The following is a 20,800-nucleotide window of genomic DNA, read 5'->3' as shown; positions in this document are numbered from 1 at the left end:
CCTGGATTAAAGAGCGTGCCTTATGAGGGTCTGTTGAGAAACCTAGAGCTTTTGTCTTTGGAGAGCAGGAGGACAGGAAATGACTTGATGGAGTTGTACAAGATGATAAGAGGCATAGATCGTGTGGACAACCAGAGATTTATTTTCCCGGGGAGGAAGCGGCTAACACAAGGGCGCATAACGTTAAGGCATTTGGAAGAAAGCATGGGCGGGATGCCAGAGGTAGGTTTTTACAGAGAGAGTGGTGGGCACGAGGAAATCACTGCCAGGGGTACTGGTAGAAGCAGAAACATTAGGAGCATTTAAGAGCCTTATAGATAGGCAGTTGGCTGATAGAAAAATGAAGTGCTATGTAGAAGGGAAGGGTTACATTAATTGTGGAGTAGATTAAAGTGTTGGTATAGCATAGCATAGTGGGCCGAAGGGTCCGGACTGAGCCTACTGTTCTATGTTGTAGTCTGTGCATCAGTCTATGAATATTAAGATACCATGTACTTTACTAATCGCTCTCTTCCACTTTCAAAGATCTGTGCAAATGTTCCCTCAAGCCCCTCTGCTGTTGAACTCTATTTTGAGCTGCGATGTTTGGTCAATCTTGTCTCTTACTGTCCTTGGCAAAGAACTTTGCTTCGCACACCATCTGGCATTGTCTGCGTCTTCTACCAGACTAGAGACATCGCTGTGTACCACGCTCCTGTTATGTCTCGACCGGCGTCAACCGAAGAACAGATTTTCGCACTGGCATTTGTGGGATCTTGCTGTGCGCCGACCAGCTGCCGCCCCCGTGGCCCCCCCCCACAACCCACAACCCCCCCCCCCCCCCACCCGTGCAACTTTGTTGAAAGCAGTGAGCTTCACTGGCCATGAGACAAAGATGAGCGGTGCTAGGGAAACGTACGGGGTTTGTTTCAGTTGGAAACTTCGCTGCGAAGTCAGGAGTGTTAGGGAGGGCGTGGGAGGAAGTGGAGGAGAGGCGGGTTGGCTCCAGCACTTGGCTCCGGCACAAACAGCCCACCTTAGGAGGGTGTGGAGAATCAACTGCCAGATCATCCCTGTCAGGGAACAAAGAAACAGCCCGGCAGTCCTGCAAAGTGATTGGCTGCGTCCTACCTTACAGACACCTGCAGCCTCCCTTCCCCTGCTCCAGACCTATAAAAGAGCCTGGGCTACAGCTCAGGGAACAGAGACTCCCAGCTTCCTGACAAATACAAGCCTCCGAGCCCCTAGAGGGGCACAGACAGGTAAGAACTGTACTTCCTGACTAATACTTCCCATCCTGTAAATGGTGAGCGAGTGAGAGAGAAATGGTGAGATAGAATGCGTGTGAGAGGGAGAGAGAGAAAGAGACACAGAGACAGACAGACAGAGAGACTGAGAGAGAAAAGGGACACAGCGACACAGAAAGAGAGACAGGCAGAATGTGAGAGAGAGAGAGAGACAGAGAGACTGGGAGAGAAAAGGGACACAGGAAGAGAGAGAGAGAGAGAAACAGAAGAAGAGCGAGAGACAGAGAAAGAGAGAAAGACAGAATTTGTGTGAGAAAGAGAGATAAAGAGATAGGGAGAGTGAGAGAGAGAGAAAGAGACAGGGAGATAGAGAGAGAGGGAGTGACATGGAGGCACACAGGGAGAAAGAGAGACAGAGCAAGAGAAAGCGAAAGGGTCCCAACAAAGGGTCTCGGCCCAAAACCTTTAACTGTTTATTCACTTCCATGGACGCTGCCGGACCTGCTGAGCTCCTCCGGCACGTTATGTGCGTTGCTGAAGATTTCCAGCATCTGTAGAATCTCTTGCCTTTCCTTTATGCCTGCCTCTCAGGTGCTGCAGACACAATGACTGCATTGTCTTCTAACTGTTCACCTGCTGCTCCCCCTCCCTCGTAGCGTTACACAGCACAGAAGCAGGCCCTTCAGTCCAACTCATCAATGCCGACCGCGTTGTCTGCCTCTAAGTTAGTCCCACTTGTCTGTGTCCAGCCCATAATCTCCTAAACCAGGTGTTCGCCAACCTGGTGTCCATGGACCCCTTGCTTTAATGGTATTGGTCCATGGCATAAAAACGGCTGGGAACCCCTGCTCTAAACTCTCCCGATCCACGAACCCATCTTAGCTTACTGTGTGTTACGCCACTGGTGTTTAGGGCAGCAATGAAGATCCTCTGTCTCTGGTGGTGTTCAGGGCTTCCTTCATCGTGTCAGTAGCTTCCTCTCGGTTTTCACTACTGTCAGTGATACAAGTCTCGGGTGGCGACTCAGGAATATCGTCACACTCAGATGTAGAAGGATTCTTCATTGCCGTTTCCGTAACAGTCTTGATTCACCAGTCAGGGTTGTTAGTCCTGAGCCGAACCTCCGACCCTGGACCACTCTTATTCTAGCCTTTACCCTTTGACCTATCTGGCATGGGTGACCCTACCAAGAGACAAAGCACAAAGCCCGTGACCCCAGCCAACATGGCTCTCCGGGTCATTGAGGCACGCGAGCCTCCAAACCCTACGACAAGCTTGTGAGCCTCTTGGAGGCACACATCCATCTGGATATCATTTAAACATTGTAATTCAACGGTCCAAAGGTTCATTTTATTCTCAAAGTTTGCATGTACAATACAACCCTGATATTCCTCTTCAGACAGCCACGAAATACTGAAGGACTTTAGGAACTGTTGAAAGAAGAGACTCCTTCCCAGCATGAAAATGAAAAAGAAACAAAGCTCACAAACCCCGAACCCCCACACCCTCCCGCACAGGGAAAAAATCAAATCTTTCCTGGCCCTACCACTTCCTCCAGCAACTTGTTCATATATATTACCACCATCTCTCCATCCCTTCTTTCCTCTCTCACCTTAAACCTACTCCCTCTAGTTTTAGACTCCTCTACCCTGGGAAAAAGACATTGACCACCTGCCTTATCTACGTCACTCATGGTTTTATAGACTCTGTAAGGTATTAACATCACTCTTCACTCCAGGGGGAGGAAAAAAAATCACAGCATATAAAGATTCTTCTTATAACTCAAGCCATCCAGTCCCAGTAACACCCTCGTGAATTTTTCCGGCTCCACTCCTGGATGAATTCCTTATCTGCACAGGGACCCCAGGGTGTTGGGAAGGATGCTGAGGCTTTGGAGAGGGCGAAGAGGTCTACCAGGATGCTGTCTGGTTTAGAGGGCATAGGTGGATGCTTCATCGATCCCAAAGGAAATTACAGCGTCGCTGTGGCTTTACAAATATTAGAGGGGAAGTAAGAAAGAATAAAAACTAAGTTACCTCAAACAGCCTAACAGGAGGAGGGGGTCATCATTTCGCCAGCTATTTGTTGACTCATTACAGAGCCTAATGGCCGAGGGTAAGAATGACCTCATACAGCGTTCTTCGAAGCAGAGCAGTTGTCTTAGTCTGTTACTGAAAGTGCTCCTCTGCTCAGCCAAGGTGGCACGCAGAGGGTGAGAAACATTGTCCAGAATTGCCAGGATTTTCCGGAGGGTCCCTTGTCCTAGCACAGCCTCCAGTTTGACTCCTATAACAGAGCCAGCCTTTCTAATCATTTGCCACCACGAGAGGTTGGGCAAACTCGGGCTGTTTTCTCTGGAGCACCGGCGGCCGAGGGGAGATCCGATAGAGGTTTACAAGATGATGAGAGGCATGGATAGAGTGGACAGAGAGTATCTGTTTCCCGGGGTTGAAATGTCTAATACCAGAGGGCGTGCATTGAAGGTGAGAGGGGTAGGTTCAAAGGGGATGTGAGGGTAAGTTTTTTTACTCAGAGTAGTGGATGCCTGGAATGTGCTGCCTGGTCTGGTGGTAGAGGCAAATACATTTGAGGCTTTTAAGAGACTTTTAGATGTCTGTGAAGAAGGTGGAGGGATATGGACACGGTGTAGGTAGGAGGGTGGGTGTTTTTGGCTGTTTCTGATTTGCTTTTTAGCTGGGTCAGCACAACATTGTGGGCCGAAGGGCCTGTTCCTGTGCTGCACGGTTCTATGCTCTATGTTATTGGCTGTCTGACCTGAGACTTCCTAGGAACGGGGGTCTTCTCCTTACTACCATCAGGGAAGAGGTAAAAGAGCCTAAAAGACCCACACTCAGCATTTTAGGAACAGCTTTAGGATCAATAGCTTGAGGGAAAGATCAAGCGGCTTTCTCCCAGGCTGGAAATGTGTAATACGAGGGGGCAATCCCTTTGTAGGGAGTTTGCACGTTCTCCCCAAGAACGCGTGGGTTTCCTCCGGGTGCTCTGGTTCCCTCCCACAGTCCAAGGACCTTCCAGTCGGTAGGTTAATTGGTCATTGTGAATTGTCCCTGATTAGGCAGTTAGACTGGGTGGTTATGCTCGAAGGGCTGGGGTGGGGGGGGGGCCTATTCTGCACGGTATCTCAGTTAAAAAAAAAATTAAATAATTTAAGGTGACTGGAAGGAAATAGTGAGGTGGGGAATGTCAGAGTTAGGTTTTGTTACACAGAGAACGATGGGTGCGTGGAATGCGCTGCCGGGGATGGTGGTGGAGCAGGTACGATATGTGGACACTTAAGAACACAAGAGACTCTGCAGATGCTGGAAGTCCAGACGCAAAATGCTGGAGGAACTCAGTAGGTCAGGCAGCAGCTACGGAGAGGAACAAACAGTCCTCGTTTTGGGACAAGACCCTTCATCAGGACTGGAAGGGAAGGGAGAAGAAGCCAAAATAAGGAGGTGGGCACTTAAGAGACTCTGAGACAGGCACAAAGATGAAAGAAAAATGGAGAGAAGGCTTAGATTGGTCTTGGAGTAGGTTAAAGGGTTGGTATAACATTGTGGGCATAAGAGCTTGTACTGTTTACGTTCTAACAGATTCTACCTCCCTGCCAGGAGATTTCTGAAAGGTCTATGACCACCTCCTTGCTGTCCCTCTTGTGCACTAACTCTGTCTGTCTTGCTCTGTACTGCAGCCACAAAACAACAAACTTAATGACATACAATCTGTCAGTGATGATAAACCTGACTGTGGTTCTAATACTGAAGAAAGACTCGCACCCCGAGTCTTGAATTTCCATTTTATTGGTTTGTTTGACTTGGGAGTCTTTACCAAGGGGCAGGACTCTCTGTTAGCTCCTGGGGAGAAGGCACAAGGTAGTGATGTGCTCCCTTTTACGCTTTGGGCCTCCTCTACATTGGTGAGACCCGAACTTTATTGGGGGTCCGCTTTGTCGACCACCTCCGCTCCATCCACCAAAAGTGGTATTTCCCAGTGGCCAAACGTTTTAATTGCCATCCCCATTCCCGCCGTAATATGTCAGTCCCTGGCCTCCTCCTCTGCCTCGATGAAGCCACTCTCAGGATGGAGGAGCAACCCCTCATATCCCATCTGGGTAGCCTCCAAACCGATGGCATGAATATTGATTTCTCCTTCCAGTAAAGTTTCCTTCTTCTTCTATTTCCCACTCTGGCCTTTTACCTCTTCTCCTCACCTGCCTGTCTCCTCCCCCTGGGTCCCCTCCTCCTTCCCTTTCTCGCCACTCCTAGCAGATTCCTTCTTCTCTGACTCTTTACCTTTTCCATCCACCTAGCTTCACCTATCACCTTCTTCCACCCCCTGCAGCTTTTCATTCTGGCATCTTCCCCCTTCCTTCTCAGCCCTGAAGAAGGGTCTCGGCCTGAAACAGCGACTGTTTATTCTTTTCCATAGCCGCTGCCCGACCTGCTGAGTCCCTCCAGCATTTTGTGTGTGATGCTCTCTCTCCTTTCTCTCTCACTACTTTCAGCTAACGATGCTGACGATGAGGCTCCCCCTCTCGCTGATCCTGGCGTGTGCTATGGTTGTGTCGATGGATTCAGACCATCATCCCCTGAGGTGAGTTATCCTCCGTCTCTGTGCTTCCCTCCACACCCCCCTCAATTCCTGACCCTAATCGGTAGCTGGTGGCCAGTGCAGTCTAGATGGGCTGAAGGGCTCATCTCCTTGTGTAAAGACTGATCGGCCTTGACTGCAGGGCTGAAGTCTGAGGTGACGGTTAAATAGAGGCAAAGGACATCGTTCTTCTTTGTGGGAACAAAATCTTTGTGAGACACACACACAAAGTATCGGAGGAACTCAGCTGGTCAGGCAGCATCTATGGAGGGAAATAAACAGTAGTCATTTTGGGCTGAGACCCTTCATCAGTACTGGAAAGGAGAGGGGGAAAAAGGTGGGAAGTGGGAAAGGGAGTTCAAGCAGGCAGGAGATAGCTGAGAGACCAGATGAGGGGAAAGGTAGGGATGGTGGTGATGAAGTAAGAAACTGGGAGGGGATAGGTGGAAGAAGTAAAGGGCTGAAGAAGGAGGATTCTGATAGGAGAAGACAGTGGACTGTGGGAGAAAGGGAAGGAGGAGGGGAAGCAGAGGAGGGGTGACGGGCAGGTGAGGAGGAGGGAAGGGTGACGATGTCACTAGAATGGGAAAATGTTGGAGATATCGACATCCAAGCCATCAGCTTGGAGGCTACCCAGACAGAATAGAAGGTGTCGCTCCTCCAACCTGAGTTGGGCCTCATCGTGGCAGTAGAGGAGGCCTTCGACAGGACATGTCAGAATGGGAACGGGAAGTCAAAATGAAGCAGGTAGCCACCGGGAGATCCTGTCTTCTGTGGTGGACGGAGCGAAGGTTCTCTCCTCATTCTGCATCAGGCCTCTCTGATGTAGGGTCAGAGGTCTGGGAGACGTTGAGCTGAAGGTTAGCAGATCACTTGGGACCGCCGAGCTTCCTTTGAGCTCAGCCGTGCTGACATTTAATTACCTGACAGCTGGCAGGGGCTATTGGACCACTACATGCCTCACAACCGAGTCTAGCCAATATTACCAGAGACACAGCAACCACAGATTGGGGTTCATTCCCACCGCTGCCCGTAAGGGATCTCTACGCACTCCCCATGACTGTGTGGATTTCCTCAGGGAGCTCTGGTCTCCTCCCACAGCCCAATGACGTAGAGTTAGGGTTAGGGTTACTGAGTTGTGGGTTAGCTTTGTTGGCACCGGAAGCATGATAGCTTTTTGATTTGACGCAACTGACGCATTTCTCTATATCTTTCAACGTGTTGATGTACATGTGATAAATACAGCCAATCTTTTAGTGTCCTACCGAAGGGTTTTGGCCCAAAATGTTGACTGTGCTTTTTCTCCATAGATGCTGCCTGGCCTGCTGAGTTCCTTCAGCTTTTTGCATGTGTTGCCCCATTCTTTGAGTTTATCTTTTTTTATCAATGTAGGGGAATAAACTCAACATTTCAGGTTGAGTCTTCCCATCAGGACTCAACCCAAAACGTTGGCTGTCTATTCCCCTCCTTAGGTGCTGCCTGATCAGCTGAGTTCCTCCACCATTTTGTGCGTGTGTTTCTCAATATTTCTAGCATCTTTTGTGTTTACAGAGGTCAAAACCTGAAGATTCTTCCCTCCTCCCCCACCAATTCCTCTTTCTGCTCCACCTAAGCAGTGCCGAGCAGAAATCAGAATCGTTTCGCTTGCCTAATAACGCCCTGGGTGATAAATATTGAGACATTGTTTGGAGGGGAAGATTTAATGTTGATATGTTGGACGGTGTTTAAGACACAGTTCGCAATTTCAGGAAGTCCCAAAGAACTTCAGAGCAAATGAGGTAACTATGAAACTGGAGTGCTATTTTAACGTAGGAAGTGTGGCAACCGAGTTGCTCACACACTATGTTCCCACAACTAAAGTGATAATGACCAGATGATCCAGCTACTGATGCTAAAAAAAAAGGTGGGACTGGTTCAGTGGGTCAAGCATCACTTGGGGTGGATGATGTTTCAGACTGACACCCTGTGACCCGAAAAGTCAACCTCCTCGCATGCTACCTGACCCACTGAGTCCTTCCACTCACTTGTCCGGTTTTCCTCCAGAATACATACACGTCCCTAGAAGTTTGCAAAGTTTCTGCATGACACTTGAAACTTCGGCAGGCTTCTATAGATGCACAGTGGAGTGTCTTCTAACTGGTCGCATCACAGCCTGGTATGGGAACACCAATGCCCAGGAAAGGATACGTCTGCGAGCATAATGAGCTCCTTGGGCCTGTGTGGGGCACTGGAGCTCCTGAATTGGTTAATTATTGTTTAACGAGAATCGTTTATTCGTCTAAAGTTCCTTGAGTTTTTCTCGACTGTCTCGCACTTTGTTATGTGGTCTCCTTGTGCTTTATATTTAAGCTTGTTAAGTTTATATTTATAGGCTCAGGGATTCCATGTTACTTGTATTATTTAATCGGAAATCCAATTTGCGCTAATCGTGGGGTCCTAGTTTTAAGAATGTTGCCAGGCCGAGCTGCCAATGTTATTTTGGAATCTTTTTCGAATAAATTCTCGTCACCGTCTCTTCATCGGAGTCTGTCCTTCCCCCACACTTGGGTCCAGACTTTGCCAGCGAGCGTCGTGATAAGAGAGCGTGGGTACAGCCCAGTCCATCACAGGCAGGGACCTCCCCACCACTGAGCACATCTACAAGGAGCACAGCCCCAAGAAAGCAGCCCCCATGATCACAGATCCAGGCCATGCTCTCTTCTCGCTGCCGCCATTGGGAAGGAGGTACAGGAGCATTAGGCCCCACACCACCAGGTTCAGGATAAGTTATTATCCCTCAACCATTAGGCTCCTGAACTGGAGGTGGGTAACTTCACTCACCTCAACACTGATAGATAGATAGATAGATACTTTTTCCACAACCTATGGACTCACTTTCGAGGACTTGACGACTCATAGTCTCAGTATTATTTACTTATTTATTTGCGTAATTTGTCTTATTTTGCACATTGATTATTTGTCAGTCTTTTATGTGTAGTTTTTCATAAATTCAATTGTATTTCTTTATTTTCCTGTAAATGCCTACAAGAAAATGAATCTCAGGATGGTATAGAGTGACATGCTCAGTAACCACTAACTCCTGTATTTAATAATGTACCCATACTTAGACAATAAATTTATTCTGAATGTGACTTTGACAGCATCTACAGTCTCTTGCATTTCTACTTATTGGTGCAGTTCAAGGAATGACAGTGGGGTGTAGGCACCAGGAGAAAATATCCTTACCGGTTACCCTGAGGGGGCCTGTATGGGTCGGCTAATATCTGTCTTCCTCTCTAAGCATCTGCCTGCTTGAGACTGTATGTTCAAAAAATAAATTTATTATCAAAGTACATATACGTCACCATATATAACCCTGAGGTTAATTTTCTTGTGTGGGCATACTCAACAAATCTATAGAGTAGTAACCATTACAGAATCAGCGAAAGGCCGCCCAACTAGGACGTCCAACCAGAGTGCAGAAAGCAACAAATTCTGCAGATGCCGAAAGGAGAACAAATAATAATCAATAAATAAGCAATAAATATCAAGATCGTGAGACGAAGAGTCCTTGAAAGTGAGTCCATTGGTTGTGGAAACGTTTCAGCGATGGGCAAGTGAAATTGAGTTAAGTTATCCACTTCGTTCGAGAGGCTGATGGTTGAGGGGTAGTAACTGTTCTTGAACCTGGTGGTGCGAGTCCTGAGGCTTTTGTACCTTCTACCTGATGACAGCAGCGAGAAGAGAGCGTTGCCTGGGTGGTAGGCGACTCTGTGGTAGGCTCCCTCTGTGCATCTCTCTCTCTCTCTCTGACTTCATCAATCCTCTCCCTGTGACTCTCTATCCCAATGTCTGCCTCCTTGTCTGGACTTCTGCCCACCACGCCTCTGTCGGTGCAGCGTTCCCTCCGAACTGAGTGATGGGATCAGAAAGGATCAGGGAGGGGTGCCACTGTGGCAGAGTGGTTACCATGACGATGGTGTAGCTCCCAGTGTCTGTGCATTCCCCGCCCCCTGTGTGATGCGTGGGTTTTCCCCGGGTGCTCCGGTTTCCTCTGAAGATGTGCCAGGTAGATTAATTGGTCATTGTGAATTGTCCTATGGTTAGGTTAGGGTTAATTGGGGGTGTGAGGTTAAATCAGGGCCATCGGGGTTGCCGGGCAGCGTGACTTGGGGAAGGCCAATTCCACTCTGCACCTCAATTAATAAAATCAAAACATACCGACAGCCTCTGATTGGGCGAGGCTTGTGCTGATGTGATGAATGCCTCGATTTTTACACCACAGCCAGTGACAATCAATCCTTTAATGTGTTTCAGATCCCCGGGCAGCCCAAACTTGGGGAAGGTTCTCATCCGCCGAGTGGATGGACGTTATTTACCAGCACCGACGCAGAGGCAGCTGCCCCAGCCCGTGGCAGCCTACGTGCAGGATCACCACAGCCAGAGACTGAGACGGTATCTCCCGTCTGTCAGCATCTGTCTGCGTCTCCCTCTCCTCCGTCTGTCTGCACTCCTGCCTTTCACCTCTCTCTTCCTTAGCTTGCCCGTCTCCTTCAGTCACGTCACTAATTTTCCATCCGCCTCACTCTCTCCCTGACTGCTTACCTGTGTCCCCTCTCTCCTTGGCTCCGCTTTAACGTCTGCCTTCTCTTTCTGCCTGCCTGGTTCTTTCTGACTTCCGTCTCTGTGTTCTTTCTCCCTTTCTGTGTCTCTCTGCCCTAACATTTCTCCATCTGCGACACTGACAATATTTCTCTGCCAATGTCTGTCTCTTTACCATAGTGTTCTGCCACCTGTTCAACTATCTGCCTGCCTGTCACATCCCTGATCCTTTTCTCTCTCTTTCTCTCTCTCCTCCTCTTTCTTTCCCTTTCTCATTCCCTTTCTCTCTCCCCTCTCCCTTTCTTACTCTCCCCCTTTCTCTCTCTCTCCCCCTTTTTCTCCCTCTCTCCCCCTCTCTGTCCCTTTCTCTCCCCTTTCTCTCTCTCTCCCCCCTCTCTCCCTTTCTCACTCCCTTTCTCTCTCACTCTCACACACATACAGATTACCTGTGTCTTTATTCCTGTCTCTGTCTCTTCATTCTCTCTCCCCCTTTCCCCCTCTCACCCTCTCCTCCCTCTCTCTCCCACTCCCCTTCCCCTCTCCCCTTCCCCCTCTCCCACTCTCATTGTCCCTCGCTCCTTCTCTCACTCCTTGCTCCCTCTCTCCCCTCTCTCTCCCTCCCTTTCTCCCTCTCTCTCCTCCCCATCTCTTTCTCTTCCTTTCCTCTCTCTCTGCCCCTCACTCTCCACCCCTCTCTCCCCCTGCCTCTTTCTCTCTCTCTGTTTGTCCTCTCCTCTCTCCTTCTCCTCCACTCTTTTTCTTCCTCTCTTCTCTGCCATGTTTTTCTTCCCCTTCTTTACCCCCTCCCTCTTTCGCTCTCGTGCTCTCTGTCCCTTCCAAGAACCCGTGCCATCATTTTTGGTTATAATTTCTTCCTCACTGTGCTTCTCTCAATCTCTCTCTCTCTCTCTCTCTCTTTCTCTCTCTCCTTTCTCCTTTCTCTCTCTCTCCTTTCTCTCTCTCCTTTCTCTCTCTCTCTCTCCTCTCTCTCCTCTCTCTCTCCTTTCTCTCTCTCTCTCTTTCTCTTCTCTTCTCTCTCGCTCTCTCTCCTTTCTCCTTTCTCTTTCTCTCTCTCTCCTTTACATTCCATCTATCAGGCTGCATCCCCTCTCCCTGTCCCTGCCACTGCCTTGATCGTCTCACCCCCCCCCCCCATTTCAGACCTTTTTAACCCCCTGCTTCTCTCCCCGCTGCAGACTCCCGCCCCTCCACAAGCAGAAACGTTCCTGTAACACGGCCACGTGTGTGACCATCCGCCTGGCCAACTTCCTCAGCCGCTCTGGGGCAATGGGCAGCAGGAGCTTCATTCCCACCGACGTCGGGGCGAAAGCGTTCGGGAGGAAGCGTCGCGGCGTTCCGATGTAGGAGCTCCGCAGTCCTGCACAGGTAGAGCCAGCCGCTCAATATCCAGCAGCGGGATTGTAACATCATGATCACACTTTGCAGGTTACTGACCTACCTACTGCCCGTTAAACCGCTGGCATTTCAGGCAGTGGTGAAAGTCTTCCAACTTCTTCATCGTGTCAGTAGCTCGGTTTTCACTACCGTCAGTCATGCAAGATCATGCAAGGATCCTTCATTGCTGTTCGTGAAACAATTTTGCTTTGCCAGTCAGGGTTGTTAGCTCTGAGATGAACCCCTTTGACCTGTTTGGCATGGGTGACCCTACCAAGAGCCAAAGCATAAAGCCCAGACTCCAGCCAACATGGCTCCCCGGGTCACTGAGGCGCACAAGCCTCCAGACCACGACGGGGTTGTGGTCCTCTTGGAGGTTTGCAGTTTACACACCTGGGTTTACATCCACATTGCAAGATTGTCTCATATACAGGTCTTGAAATCTAGATTGTGTCGTTCAAGTCTCATTGTTGGGGTTGTAACATCTGCTTAGTAGAATGCAGGATGTAAAACATGTAATGTAACATCTGGAATGTGAGGGTTAACTTGAAACATCTGGATCCCAATAGCTATATTGTAACCATTCATAGTCATCATCATCATCATCATCATGTGCCCTGTCATGTGACATCATCATTGTGTGCCCTGTCATGTGGCATCATCATTATGTGCCCTGTCATATGATGTCATATGATGTGGGCGATCATGGTCTTTTCACAACCATGATTGTGCTTGGCAAATTTTTCTACAGAAGTGGTTTGCCATTGCCTTCTCCTGGGCAGTGTCTTTACAAGACGGGTGACCTCCAGCCATTGTCAATACTCTTCAGAGATTGTCTGCCTGATGTCAGTGGTTGCATAACCAGGACTTGTGATGTGCACCGGCTGCTCATACGACCATCCACCACCTGTTTCCATGGTTTCACGTGACCCTGAACGGGGGGGCTAAGCAGGGGTGACCTGCACCTCAACTCCCCCACCCCAGGATGCTCTTGAATTTGAGGACATAAGGAGAGTTCAGACAATCTTGGGTTGTTTTCTTTAGAGTGGCAGATGCTGACAGAAGTTTCTAATATTATGAGAGGCAGAGGGAGTAGACAGTCAGAACCTTTACCCCAGGGAAAGTTTGAAGGAGATGTGCTGGGTGGAGATTCATTACACAGAGTGTGGTGAGTGCCTGGAATGTGCTACAAGGCTGGCGCCCGAGACAGACACGATGGTGATGTTTAGGTTGACACGTGAATACTTGGAGATTGGAGGGATATGGACCATGTGCAGGCAGAGGAGAATTAGTTCCACTTCAGCAGAGAGTTCACGGGCTGACGGGCCTGTTCTAGTGTTATACTGTTCTGTGTTCTGTCTCTTGGGAAAGTTGCAGGAAAAGACAAGAATGGGAGAGTTTCAGGGGAATCACAGGGAGGGTTATGATGCACCATCAGTAACTCTCGGAGATGTGAGGCAAGATATCGGCTTTTATTGGCTGGAAGAAAGAACAAGCGGCAAGTGACCACCACACTACATCCTGGACACTGAGGCCGGGGCTCAGTCCCCAATCGCCTTTATACCGGGGTCAGTGGGAGGAGCCACAGGAGCAGTCAGCGGTGGGGGGGGGGGGGGGGTCGTGTCCAGACAGGTATATGTAGTTCACCACAGGTTACAGGGGGTGATTTACAGGGGGTATTTGGCAAAGGCACAAATAGAAAGAAGAGAACCAAAAGAAGTTAATTTCATAAAATAACAAGGACTAAGATTCAAGATTATTTAATGTCATTTCCTGTACACAAATGTAAAAGAGAACAAAATAGTTGTTACTCCAGATCCGAAGCAGCACATCTAGATTGTAAGTTTTAAGATGTACCAACTTAATGTAAACATCTTTATTTTAGTATCTTTGTCATAACATCAAGAAGGTAGGGTTATCAGTTATTGTGATCATCACATCTGGACTGCAAGTTATACTTTGCAATATCTGGGTTCCAACATCTGTATTGTGAATTTGAAATTGAAAGACTCAGGTGGCAACTTCAGGGTTGAAACATCTGTGTCGTAGCTTCCTGGAGTTGTTATAGAGTTATAGACCACTACAGCACAGAAAATGGCCCATCTAGTTTGCGCCAAAGTGTTATTCTACCTCGTCCCATCGACACGCAAATAGACCACAGACCCCCACCCCCCCGTACCTATCCAAATCTCAGTTGAAATCAAACCCGCATCCACTACCCCCACTGGCAACTCGGTCTAAACTCTCACCACCCTCTGAGTGAAGAGGCTCCTCCTCAGGTCCCCCTTTCACCTTTCACCCTTGACCTATGACCTTTATTTCTGGGCTCACCCTACCTCACTCTAAATAGCCTGCTTGCATTTGCTGTGAGTGAAGAAGCTCCCCCTCCAGTTCCCCTTAAATATTCCTCATGAAGGGTCTCGGCCCGTAACGTTAACTGTTTATTCCCCTCCGTAGATGCTGCCCGACCTGTAATAGCGAATCGCTAAATGCTTCATTACTGTGTTAGACCTGCGAAGGATAATAAAATGCATAGATCAAGTGGACAGCCAAGGACTTTTCCCCAGGGTGGAAATAGCTAATACGGAGGGGGGTGCGGGGACATGATTTTAAGGTGATTGGAGGAAAGCATAGGGGGGATGTCAGAGGTAGGTTTTGTTGTACAGAGAGTGGTGGGTGCAGGGAATACCCTGCCAGGAGTGGTGGTAGAGGCAAATACTTTAGGGACATTTAAAAGCGTCTAGATGGGCGCGTGGATGAAATAAAAATGGAGGCCTACGTGGGAGGGACCCTGAAAGACCACAGACTCGTCGTAATGTTTGGAGGCTTGTGTGCCTCAATGACCCAGAGAGCTATGCTGGCTGAAGTCTGGGCTTTGTGCTTTGGCTCTTGATAGAGTCACCCATGCCAAACAGGTCAAAGGGTAGAGGTCAGACTAAGAAAGGTCCACTGAGGACCTCTGGGGTCAGCTCAGGACTAATAACCCTGACTGGTCAAACAAAACTGTGACAGAAACAGCAATGAAGAGTCCTTAAAGGACATTCATTGCTGCCCTAAATGACCGTGGCATAATGGCCAGTGAGTATGAGGGGTTAAATTGATCTTGGGTTAGGTTAATGTTGTTAGGTTAAAGGGTCTGTACTGTGTTACACTGTTCCATCTTGTACTCTGTGCATCAATCTCTGAATATCCCTCTCTACCTCTATGTTCGACAACACCGCCATCAGACATCCAACAGCCCATTACCACAGCAACAACACACAAAATGCTGGGGGAGCTCAGCGGGTCAGGCAGTGAATAGGCCGAGACCCTCCTTCAGGACTGAGAAGGATGGGGGAAGATGCCAGAATAAAAAGGTGGGGGTGAGGGGGAAGAGGCTAGCTGGAAGGTGACAGGTGAAGGCAGGTGGGTTGGAAAGGTAAAGGGCTGGAGAAAAAAGAATCTGATGGGAGAGGAGAGTGAACCGCTGGAGAAAGGGAAGGCCGAGGGAATATGGGGGAAATAACAAGCAGGTCAGAATGGGTAATAGAGGTTGGAGGGGGGGGGTGTAATTTGTTTACCAGAAGGAGAAATCAATATTCATGCCATCAGGTTGGAGGCTACCCAGACGGAATATAAGTTGTTGCTCCTCCACCCTGAGTGTGGCTTCCTCCTGGCACAAGAGGAGGCCAGGGACCAATGTCAGAACGGGAACGGGATCGGAATTAACATGTTTGGCCACCGGAAAGTCCCACTTGTGTGGGGTGGAACGTAAATGCTCGACAAAGCGGGCCCAATAAAAACAGTTATTTTCTTGGCCTTGGGATATGGGGTTGGGCAGTATCTATTTACTGTACACAGACCACACGCCCTACTCCAGTCAGAGTAGATATGGAGAGGGCACTTCCTCTTTGGGATAATCTACAACTAAGCGTTTACTGTTTAAAAATAAGAAGGAGGGGGCAATTAAAGTGAGGTGGAAGTTATTTTAGCCTCCCAGGGCGTTGTGAGTTTTTGAACCAACTTCTACAAGGGGCGGTGGAAACAGAGAATATATTTAAAGCAGATATTTTGGATGAGCAAGGGCAAAAATGGAGAACTGAACATAGAGTCAGATTTGCCAAGATCAAATTAATCAGAATCAGGTTTATTATAACTGACATGTCATGAAACTTGCTGCTTTATGGCAGCAGGTGCAATATGTAAAAAATACTATAATATTAAAAAGTTATTAAAATACATAAAATACTATAATATAAAAAAGGCTTAAAATATTTATAGTACATTTATTATCAAAGTCTGTATACAGTACACAACCCTGAGATTTGTCTTCCCGCAGACAGTCACGAAACAAAGAAACACCGTGGAACCAGTTCAGAGAAAAACATGACCCCCCCTCCCCACTCTGACCACGTGTTTAAAAAAAAACAAATCACGCAAACGGTAAAAAAATGAGCGAGAAATACAGAGTTGAAAGGGTCCAGACATATTCTGTTCAGCTGAGTTCAGTTCAATCTAGAGCTCTGTCGTTCGTTATTTGCAGGCCACCCTGGTCAAAATTGTCCAAAAAGCGGCAACAAAAAAAAAGGAGTGACCAGAAACACATCATAACGTGGACTACAGAGTCCGGTCCACAAACCGCGTCGATTAAACCCTGCCCCAGACTCAGGACTCCAGCACAATTCACTGACAGCGTTGAGGGAGAAAGAGAGAGCCCGTTCAAACACAGAGACCTTCATCAAAAATACATAAAATACATTAAAAATGCAATGCATAAAATACTATAGTTACAATACAAATAGATACATATTTAAATTTAGTTTTAAAATTAAATAAGTAGAACAAAAAGAGAGTAGAGAAGTAGTGAGATCGTGTTCATGGTTTCATTGAAATCTGATGGCGGAGGGGTAGAAGATCTTCCTAAAACATTGAGTGTGTGTCTTCAAGTGCATCTCCTCCCTGATGGGCCGAGTGGCCTACTGCAGCTCCTACCGCGGACGCTCGTATCCCTGATGATTTACGCCTCGTATCCCTGATGATTTACGCCTCGTCTCTCTTCTTCACAGATACGACCCACTGTTGAAACTTCCCAGGTGTGTGACGTCTGAATTCTGCTCATTTCTGGAGGAACTACAGCACCCCTGTAACGTCGCCAGAGATTCAAAATCCCGGGAGAGATAAGGCATCGGAGGCAACCACATCCCCCACAACACAATTTCTCAAACCATTAGTGTAAAGGCTCCATTGCACCACATCCTCTCTCACTCCCTGGTGTCAATATCAAATTCCCAGTCATAATCAAGGCTTGAATTATTATATTCATTTGATTTTGCACGCGAGAGATCAATTATTTAAAAAAAAAGATCTCAAGGGACTTTCAGTCTCCAGATACAGTTAAGTCAAAACATTACCCCTGAAATACAGGGAAAGTTGAATAGGTTAGGACTTTATTCACTGAAGTACTGGAGAATAAGGGGTGATCTTATAGAAGTATACAAAATTACGAGGGGTATAGATCGAGTGAATGCAAGCAGGCTTTTTCCCCTCATGGTAAGTAGAACTAGAACTAGAGGTCATAGGTTAAGGGTGAAAGGTGAAATATTTAATGGGAACCTGAGGGGGAATTTCTTCACTCACTTCACTCAAGCAGGCTTTTTCCGCTGAGGTCGGCTGAGACTAGAACTGAAGGTCATGGGTTAAGGGTGAAAGGTGAAATATTTAAGGGGAATCTGAGGGGGAACTTCTTCACACAGAGGGTGACGGAAGTGGGAACCAAGCGGCCAGCGGAAGTGGTAGAGGCGGGTTCAATTCAAGAGAAGCTTGGATAGTTACATGGATGGGAGGGGTATGGAGGGTCCAGGTGCAGGGAGATGGGAGTAGGCAGAAGATATGATCGGCATGTCCTACGCCTTTGGCAAGATCTTCCACTTTCTTCCATGTATTCACAAACATCTTTTATTTTGCTCTCTATCTGCACCGAATCTTTCCTCATCCATCCACTGCCACCCCGTTAAGCCGCGACTGGTGGTTCCCCACAGGCAAGTGTGATTGGTCATAAGAAATAGGAGCAGGATTAGGCCACTCGGCCCCTCATTCCTGCTGCACCAGTTCAACAAGATAGTGGCTGATCACTTTCAGCACCGCGATCTTCCTCTAGTTCCCTCTCCATCCTTTTCTGTAAATTAAAAAATAACTTAAGTGCACTCGGTGATCGAGTCTCCACAGTCCATGTCTGTGGAGAATCACAAAGATTCAGCAGTCTCTACAGGGCAGAAAGCGACCCTTCGGACCACAATGTTCACGCCAACCAGCGTCCCTAACTGTACCAGACACTAAAGATTCTGCAGGTGCCGGAAATCTTGAGTAGCATGCACAAAAACTCTGGCGGAACTCAGCGGGTCGGGCAGCATCTATGGAGGGGAATAAACAGTCGACATTTCAGGCCGACACCCTTCACCAGAACTGGAAAGGAAGGGGGAAGAAGGCAGAGTGAGAAGGTGGGGAAGAGGGAGGGAAAGCTTGAGGGTGAAAGGTGAGACCGGGTGAGGGGGAGGATGATGCACAGAGCTGGAAGGCGATAGGTGGAGGAGGTAGAGGGGGTCCATAAACTTCTATACCTGGGCGGTTAAGTGTTTGGCGAGATCAGGTGCTTCCCAACCTGCTCTATGCCATGGAGGCTTACCATTAACGAAGGGGACCGTGAACCCCAGGTTAGGATCTCCTGGTCTAGATGTTCCTCGTTCAATGTTGTGAAAGTCTCTGCCGCAGCCTCCTCTCCCAATGGCGAGTTCTTGGGCCCAGTCGCTCCCTGTGTGAGCCATTTCCTCTCAGATCCACTCCAAACCTCGTACCACTCGAAGTCCTCTGAGACAACCCCACCACACGTAAACGTTCATACCATCTACCCTTCATCGCTTCCTATACTTCTATCAGGTCACCCCACCTGCCCCCCCCCAAGCCTCCTCCTCCCCAGTCCACCCGCGGAGGGTACAGTAGGCAGGAGGCCTTCCGAAGGATGTGAAGATCTAAAGATGAGTTTAACTTGTCACATGTACACCGAACCGAAAAATACGGTGAAACTCGTCGCTTCATTCAACGGAAAACCCGTTCTGAAGATGTGCTGGAAGCAGCCCACAAAGTGTCGCAGTGTTTCTGGCACCAACGTAACAGGTGGACAATCCACTAGCCCTCTGTTCCATCAGGTCCACCCCTTTTACCCCCAATCCTACATTAATCCTACTTTTCAAAATGTAAAACCCTCTCCAGTACGATCACGTCCCTCCTATGTTATGGCAACTGGAACAGCACACAATATTCACTTTACCCTGGGGATAACCCTCTTTAACTTGAGACTGCGAGCTCTGGCTCCAGGCACCAATCCCCACACTTACTCTGGTCAGCTCCCCAATGGAAAGCACACATGCCATTCTTAAAGCAAAATCGATGAAAATGCAAACTCTATTGATTGTTGGCAAGGAGTTTCATCAGTGGGGAAAGAGTGGGTTTACAGGAAGCACATTTCTCTGACAAAAATATTCATGCCGTGATTATAAGACACGCTCTCACACCTGGGTCTATGTATGGGACCCTTTATTGTTGCAGCTCACTGATAAATGTGTAGTTGCCGTGATTTCGTGATTTCCTACCCGCGGTGACACCTCCCTCCCTTGATGAGCAACCCATAGTCAGTTCTCTAAGTCAGTAATGCTCCCCTTGAGAGAAGGATTTAAACAGTAACCCATATAACATCTCCAACTGCATGTGGATGCGTGTGTGTGTGTGTGTGTGTGTGTGTGTGTGTGTGTGTGTGTGTGTGTGTGTGTGCGTGTGCGTGTGTGTGTGTGTGTGTGCGCACGTGTGAGTGTGTGTGTGTGTGTGTGTGTGTGTGTCTGTCTGTCTGTCTGTCTGTGTGTATGGTATCCCAATCTGCGCTTGTAAATCTCAATCACTGTATTATTAAAATAAACATGAATAAACATTTCCAACAATTGCACTGATTTCTTTGGGTTCATTATTGAGTCCTTCAGTGGGAGTGGGGAAAGAATAATCTGTTTTTATACGCTCAGCAGTCTCTATATTAGGCACAGGAGTGGAACCCGGTGCAGTCTTCTGCTGCTGGAGCCCATCCCCTTCAAGGTTCGACATGTTGTGCATTCAGAGATGCTCTTCCCGGGTTCAATTCCCGCCACTGCCTGTACGTTCTCCCCGTGACCGCGTGGGTTTCCTCCGGGTGCTCCGGTTCCCTCCCACAGTCTAAAGACCTACCAGTGGGTAGGTTAATTGGTCATTGTAAATTGTCCTGCAATTGGGCTAGGATTATATCGGGGGGTCGCTGGGCAGTGTGGTTTGAAGGGCCAGAAGGGCCTGTTCAGCACTGTATCTCAATAACTAAATAAGTAAATACTCAGACCACCCTGTCTGGCACTAATCCCCATTCTGGTGTTTGATCAGACAACAAATGAACCTCTTGACCATGTCTGCGTGCTTTTATGCATTGAGTTGTTGCCACGTGATTGGCTGATGAGATCTTTGCATTACCTAATGAAGTGGCCTCTGAATGTACCCATGCTTTGATAATAAATTTATTCTGAATGTGACTTTGACAGCATCTACAGTCTCATGCATCTCTACTTATTGGTACAGTTCAAGGAATGACAGTGGGGTGCAGGCACCAGGAGAAAATATCCTTACCGGTTACCCTGAGGGGGCCTGTATGGGTTGGTCTAAGCATCTGAGACTGTATGTTCAAAAAGTAAATTTATTATCAAAGTACATATATATCGCCCTGCTTCACTCCTCCCCCCCCCCCCCATTCTTCCAAACACCAGCAAGTACAGGCCTAGAGCCATCAAATGCTCCTCATGCATTAACCATTTCATTCCCGGGATCGTTCTCATAAACCCCCACCGGACTCTCTCCAATGCCAGCGTATCCTTTCTTAGATATGGGATCCAAAACCTCCCAGAATATTCCAAATGTGGTGTGCCCAGTGCCTTATAAAGCCTCAGCATCGCATCCTTGCTCTT

At 48.1% G+C, this 20,800-nt stretch overlaps 1 protein-coding gene across 1 annotated transcript; it reads left to right on the top strand.

The window, feature by feature from the left end:
• Positions 1-1,181: 1,181 nt before the first annotated feature.
• LOC140719415 (calcitonin gene-related peptide 2-like) lies at positions 1,182-19,590 on the top strand. Its single transcript, XM_073034060.1, has 5 exons — positions 1,182-1,241; positions 5,734-5,822; positions 10,116-10,253; positions 11,597-11,786; positions 16,841-19,590. The coding sequence occupies exons 2-4, from the start codon at positions 5,740-5,742 to the stop codon at positions 11,763-11,765; spliced, it is 390 nt and encodes a 129-aa protein (XP_072890161.1). The 5' UTR covers positions 1,182-1,241; positions 5,734-5,739; the 3' UTR covers positions 11,766-11,786; positions 16,841-19,590.
• Positions 19,591-20,800: the final 1,210 nt, after the last annotated feature.

This window comes from Hemitrygon akajei, chromosome 31 (genome assembly GCF_048418815.1).
Source record: "Hemitrygon akajei chromosome 31, sHemAka1.3, whole genome shotgun sequence".
NCBI classification, from domain to species: domain Eukaryota; kingdom Metazoa; phylum Chordata; class Chondrichthyes; order Myliobatiformes; family Dasyatidae; genus Hemitrygon; species Hemitrygon akajei.
The sequence above is the reverse complement of the archived record's forward strand: the minus strand, read 5'-3'. Positions and strand labels throughout refer to the sequence as shown.

Bases quoted from the DNA above. Each gene is read 5' to 3' on its own strand.
- LOC140719415 (XM_073034060.1), top strand. From the start codon at position 5,740: ATGCTGACGATGAGGCTCCCCCTCTCGCTGATCCTGGCGTGTGCTATG. The intron at 5,823-10,115 runs GTGAGTTATCCT...AATGTGTTTCAG, and splicing joins TCAGACCATCATCCCCTGAG to ATCCCCGGGCAGCCCAAACT. The intron at 10,254-11,596 runs GTATCTCCCGTC...TCCCCGCTGCAG, and splicing joins CACAGCCAGAGACTGAGACG to ACTCCCGCCCCTCCACAAGC.